The 5,767-nt window shown below is 48.0% G+C and overlaps 1 protein-coding gene across 2 annotated transcripts in view; it reads left to right on the top strand.

Moving 5' to 3' along the window:
- The window catches only part of CALN1 (calneuron 1), a 98,995-nt gene that overhangs the window by 87,248 nt on the left and 5,980 nt on the right, over positions 1-5,767 (top strand). For both annotated transcript variants that reach the window (XM_044430307.1, XM_044430308.1), the window contains one exon: positions 5,067-5,220. In XM_044430307.1, coding sequence (XP_044286242.1) covers positions 5,067-5,220 — 154 coding nt within the window. The remainder of the gene's footprint in view (positions 1-5,066; positions 5,221-5,767) is intronic.

The raw sequence follows: 5,767 nt of genomic DNA, 5'->3' as shown, positions 1-5,767 counted from the left end.
GGTGGGGAGGCAGAGGAGAGTGCCACCATGGATGTGAAAGGAGGTGGATAGAGGGATTAGATGAAAGAGGAACCTCCGTAGGAAATGGGTACTGGGGCAAATAGACAAAAGGGTATAGGAGGAGGAGGCCCGTTGCAGAAGGATTCTTCGCAAGGCTAAGGCTGATGACGAGCTGAGGCTTGCCAAGAATATCAAGAGCAACAAAAAGGGCTTCTTTCAGCATGTAAATAGGAAGAGGAAGGGGAGACAAGTGGTGGGACCACTAAAAAGGGAGGAAGGAGATCCAGTGACTGATATGAGGGAACAGGCGCAGATGCTAAATGACAATTTTGCCTCTGTGTTCTCCCAAAGCAGGATGGGGGATATCCGCTTAGGAGATTAGATGAGGCTGGGGACTTAGGGGCACTGATTAGAGTCACCCCCTTGAAGTTGAGGGGCTCCTCAGGGCATTGGACATTACAAAGGTGCCAGGCCCTGACGGGTTACACCCGAGAGTACTTAGAGAGTTGGCAGGGGTTCTCTCACGCCCGCAGGCCTCCATTTTTGAGACCTCATGGAGAACGGGTGAAGTTCCAGAGGACTGGAGGGTGGCATCAGTGGTCCCAATTTTCAAAAAGGGTAGTAGAAAGGACATGGGGAATTATAGACCGGTTAGCCTTACGTCCATTGTAGGAAAAACAATGGAAAGGCTCATCATAGAGAGAGATCTAGTGATGCTAGATAGGGAAGGGAGGCTGACAGCCACACAACACGGCTTCCGCAAAAACAGTTCCTGCCAGACAAACCTTGTGGAATTCTATGACAAGGTTTTGAGATGGCTAGATGGGGAGGATGCAGTAGATGTGGTATAGCTGGATTTCAGCAAGGCGTTTGACAAAGTGCCCCATGATATCCTGGTGGAGAAACTGAGGAGTTTTGGGATACACCAGAGCACTGTCCAGTGGATTAGGGCATGGTTGACTGACAGAAACAGAAGGTAAACATCAGTGGGAAATCGGGATGGTGGCCAGTGACAAGCGGGGTCCCCAGGGCTCTGTCCTGGGGCGGATCCTAGTTAATCTTTTCATTAACGACATGGAAGAAGGGGTGAACAGTCTGCTGATCAAATTCGCAGATGACACTAAAACTGGAGCAGTGGCCACAACTGAGGAGCAGGTACTCCAGATCCAAAAGGATCTGGATAGACTATGGAAGTGGGCAGGAGACAACAGGATGGCATTCAATGAGGATAAGTGCAAGGTCATGCACTTGGGGCATAGGAATGGGTGTCATAAGTACAGGTTAGGTGACAAGGGGCTGGAGAGCAGCATTTGTGAAAGGGACCTCGGGGTGCTGGTTGACTGCAGGCTGAACATGAGCCAGCAGTGTGATGTGGCCAAGAGGGCGAACGCCACCCTTGGTTGCATAGCCAGAAGTGTGGCTTCTAGATCAAGAGAGGTATTACTACCACTCTATACGACTCTGGTGCACCCGCAACTGGAGTATTGTGTTCAGTTTTGAGCCCCTCATTACAGAAAGGATATAGCCAGTGCAGCGTAGGGCCACAAGGTTGGTGGCCGGCTTGCAGGGGATGGGGTATGAGGCGAGACTGAGGGAACTGGGTCTCTTCATCCTGGAGAAGAGGAGACTCAGAGGGGATTTGTTGGCGACATACAGGTATGTGAGGGGACTTCACATGGAGATGGGTAGAGACCTGTTCTCCCCTGCAGAGGAAGGCAGGATGCGCTCTAACAGAGCAAAGTTCAGAGAGCCAAGGTTTCGTTTGGATGCCAGGAAGCATTTCCTGACAGTTAGGACCCCGAGGGTGTGGAACGAGAGGTTGTTGAGGCCCCATCGGTGCAGGTGTTCAAGGATAGGCTGGACGTGCACATGGTAGACGTGTCATGAGTGGAGCCGACTGGTGCCAAAGGTCAGACTAGATGACCCAGGAGGTCCCTTCTGACTCGCTCTGTTTCTATGTTCTATGTTTCAGATAAAATTAGAATTAAGTTAAAGCTATAAGATAGGTATAGAGTAAAGTTAAAATCAAGATTTGACACTAAAATCAGCTATTAAAATAGCCAGAGAAAAGGTATATTCTGTCTGGTGCCAGAATGATACCAATTGATGGTGCCAGGTACACCTCTCTAGGGAGCCTGTTTCGGAGAAAAGGGGCAACAACTGAAGAGGCCCTGCTTCTAGCTGCCATCCCCCTCACCTCCCTGGGAGATGGCTCCTTAAGAAACAGAAACAGAGCGAGTCAGAAAGGGTCTCCCAGGCCATCTAGTCTGACCCCTGGCTCCTGCCAGCTCCACTCATGACATGCCTACCATGTGCATGTCTAGCCTATCATTGAACACCCTCACCAAGTGGGCTTCAGCCACCTCCATGGAAGCTCATTCCATGCCCTAGGGGTCCTAACCATGAGGAAGCACTTCCTGGCATCCAAATTGAACCTTGGTTCCCTGAACTTGGCTCCATTGGAATGTCCTGCCCTCCACTGCAGGAGAAAAAGGTAATGACCCACCTCTGTGTGACTTCCCCTCACATACCTATATGTCGCTAACAAGTCCCCTCTGAGTCTCCTCCTCTCAAGGCTGAAGAGACCCAGCTCCCTCAGTCTCTGCTCATATGGCTTCCCCTGCAAACCAGCCACCATCATAGTGGCCCTTCGCTGCACTGATTCTAACCTTGCTATATCCCTCTTGTAATGAGGGGCCCAGAACTGAACACAGGACTCCAGCTGTGGGCGCACCAGAGCCATATAGAGTGGCAGTAACACCTCCCTCGATCTCGAAGCCACGCTTCTGGCTATGCATCCAAGGGTGGCGTTTGCCCTCCTTGCCTGATCTTAACACACAGACAAGAACCTATGGGAGAGTACAACTGCTACTTCCACCATTACTTGATGAGGATTCCTCCCTCTCATCTATCAGTGCCAGGTAGGAATGTCTGCATAGTGATACTGATTCTTGTGTTATATATATTATATATTGTGTTATATAAATGCCTTGGCTGATTTCTGTATGCCATGTTAAAGGGGCGATTCATTTCCTGGTTGGTTAGCAACCCAACTCCTTCCAGCCCATAAAAACAAAACCAGCCCATCAAGCAAGCCAAACCAACACAGCCAAACACACACATCACCCACAACACACCAAACCGGGGTGTGTGGGGGGGGGAAGCACGTGGTCAGAAAGAAAGGCAGTGAACGTCTGTGGAAGTCTAAAGGGTTGAGTTTTCTAGCCTTGTGCCTCCCAATGTGGAAGTAACAGCCATAAAAAAGGGCAGGAACTTACCTCTGAGAAGGTATACCAAGAGGCGACCAACCTCCAGCTTCTCCGTGTGCCCTCACTTGAACAAACGTGCACCTAATTTTGTTCCCATCCTGAACCTGCCGAAAGAAAAAGGCCTGCTTTGAAGAGAGGGTTGAGAAACTCACAAATGTCAGGGAATGACCAACCCTTTTATGGGAGTAGCATTCATGGAAAGAATAGGAGCTATTTCAGAGAAAATCCCTTGCAAAACATGATTCCCACTTACCAAACACTCTGCAACGCTCTCTACCAGCACCACCCCGGAGACAGCGAGAGAGAGCAATGCCATGAGGGGAAATGCAATCGATAAACATATAACTGGACTGAGGAAATCAGATCCAAGACAGAGTGGCAGGGAAAGCATGGAGACTACTTTTTGAGTTCTTGGCAAAACTCCAGAGCTTGCAAGGTGAATGAGCATCAATTTAAATGCTGGACTGTGGCGGAAGTGTCTTGAGAATGCATGAGAAGGCCATGGCAGATGCAAAAGAATTCTCAGCTCTCGCAATGGGCAATTCTTTCTGACACATTCCAGGATGGCAGGAAACCAGAGCTGGACCTCCCCACAGGGGAACATGCTTTCCAGGTCAAACAAGATAAATATTTCCAGGATCCCTTCCTTGTTGGCCAGACAATCAGAAGATGTTCTTTTTCTTCCTCTTCAGAGATGATCTAAAAGGTGTGGTAGGGATGCTGTGCGATTGCAGTACCCATCATCCACCCCGTGGAGGAGGGGCTAATGGGAATTAGAGCCTTGAGGGGGCAACATTTTCCCACCATCAACTCAAAGAAAGCAACCCTCTGGTTCAAAGAAGAATTTATCTTTCATGATCTCCTAGAACCCATCACTGCACCCCCATTGCCAATTAATCCTCTTCACCATTTCCTAGTTGAAAAAGCAAAATTGTTGTGTAAGCAAGCAGGGGGGCTGGATCCACAGATCCCTAAATTAGTTTTTAGTAGCATTAGGAGAATGCTACTAAAAATAATGAAATATCCATCTTCACCTTCATGTTGTATACCTAGATTTGGAAATGAGATGATCTGCAGCATTTCCCCTCCCTTCCTCCTTCCTTCCTTCCTTCCTTCCTTCCTTCCTTCCTTCCTTCCTTCCTTCCTTCCTGTTCTGACATGAATATAAAGACATTGCTATACATGGCAACCACTGTTAATAAACTAAGGAGTATTTTAATGTGCGTTTGGCTACCTCTTGTGGACATTGGGAGAACAGTTTAACAATTATTTGCTCAATTCTTCAATTTCTTGCTGAAATTGGGAAATACTAACCTTTGCAAAGCAGATTCATATTTCAGGATCTCAGGTGGGACTTCATGTAGCTCCACACTCTATTTCCACCCACACTCCAGCCTGGATTATTTAGTAGTATGTCTTCATTATCGTAAATATATTACATTTACTGTGGATCAAATATACAGTCTGTTCTAGCTTCAGGAAATCACTGCTAATTATTTTCAGTGAAGTTATATGGCTAGCTCATTAATACAGGGTGCACTTAAAGAAGAAAATGTCTTCATGGTGACTTTTTCTGTGAAATCTCATTATGCAGAATTTGGCTTTTTAGTGGAGCTTCAGCTGTCAGACCTTCTTAAAACATAATAAATAAATATGCAAATTGGTTGAAGGAAGGGAAAATGTTTATGAGTGAAAGAAACTGTCTTGGAAGTTGGAGACCCAATTTCTGATTGCCAGTTCTTCTGATCTCCAAAGTAAAATGATAGCAGCTAACCAATCTCTTATTGACTTCCCCAGTTCGATATGCAGCGGATAACACTGGAAGAGTTGAAACATATTCTCTATCATGCATTCCGGGACCACTTAACTATGAAAGACATTGAAAATATTATCATCAATGAAGAGGAGAGTTTAAATGAGAACTCGGGCAACTGTCAGACAGAATTTGAAGGTGAGAACCTCTCTCTTTGAATGTGCTTGTACTCTGCTGTCTTTGGAAGAACTGAAGAGTGTCTTCATGATCTAATGGTACACATTGTTCTGGGAATAGAATCAGAATACTAGCGTTGGAAGGGGCCAGAGGGCCATCAGGTCCAACATCTTGCTCAGTGCAGGACTCCAAGCTAAAGCTTCCCTCTCAGATGACTGTCCAGCTTCATCTTGACTGTCTCTAATGTGGGAGAGCCCACCACCTCCCTAGGTCATAGACTTCATTGTCCTATCTTGACAGACAGGCAGTTCTTCCTGATGATGGATAAGGCCGCGCTCAGCCACTGCCAGCCCTTTTGGCTCTGGCCTCTTGGCAGAGCAGCAGAGCAGCAGAGGCACAGGCTGGGAGAGAGCGCAGAGTGACCAGGGGACTGGCGAAGGCAAGGCAGGAGCTGGGCAGGGGAGCAGAGGGCCAGGAGCAGCGGAGAGGAAGGGGGCGGGGCCAGAGAGGCCAGAGGGGCCAGGAGGGAGCAGGGGGCGGGGCCACCAGCCTGAGGGACTGATAAGGC

The sequence above is a fragment of the Varanus komodoensis genome, unplaced genomic scaffold (assembly GCF_004798865.1).
Source record: "Varanus komodoensis strain SLA01 unplaced genomic scaffold, ASM479886v1 scaffold20_1, whole genome shotgun sequence".
NCBI lineage: Eukaryota > Metazoa > Chordata > Lepidosauria > Squamata > Varanidae > Varanus > Varanus komodoensis.
The sequence above is the reverse complement of the archived record's forward strand: the minus strand, read 5'-3'. Positions and strand labels throughout refer to the sequence as shown.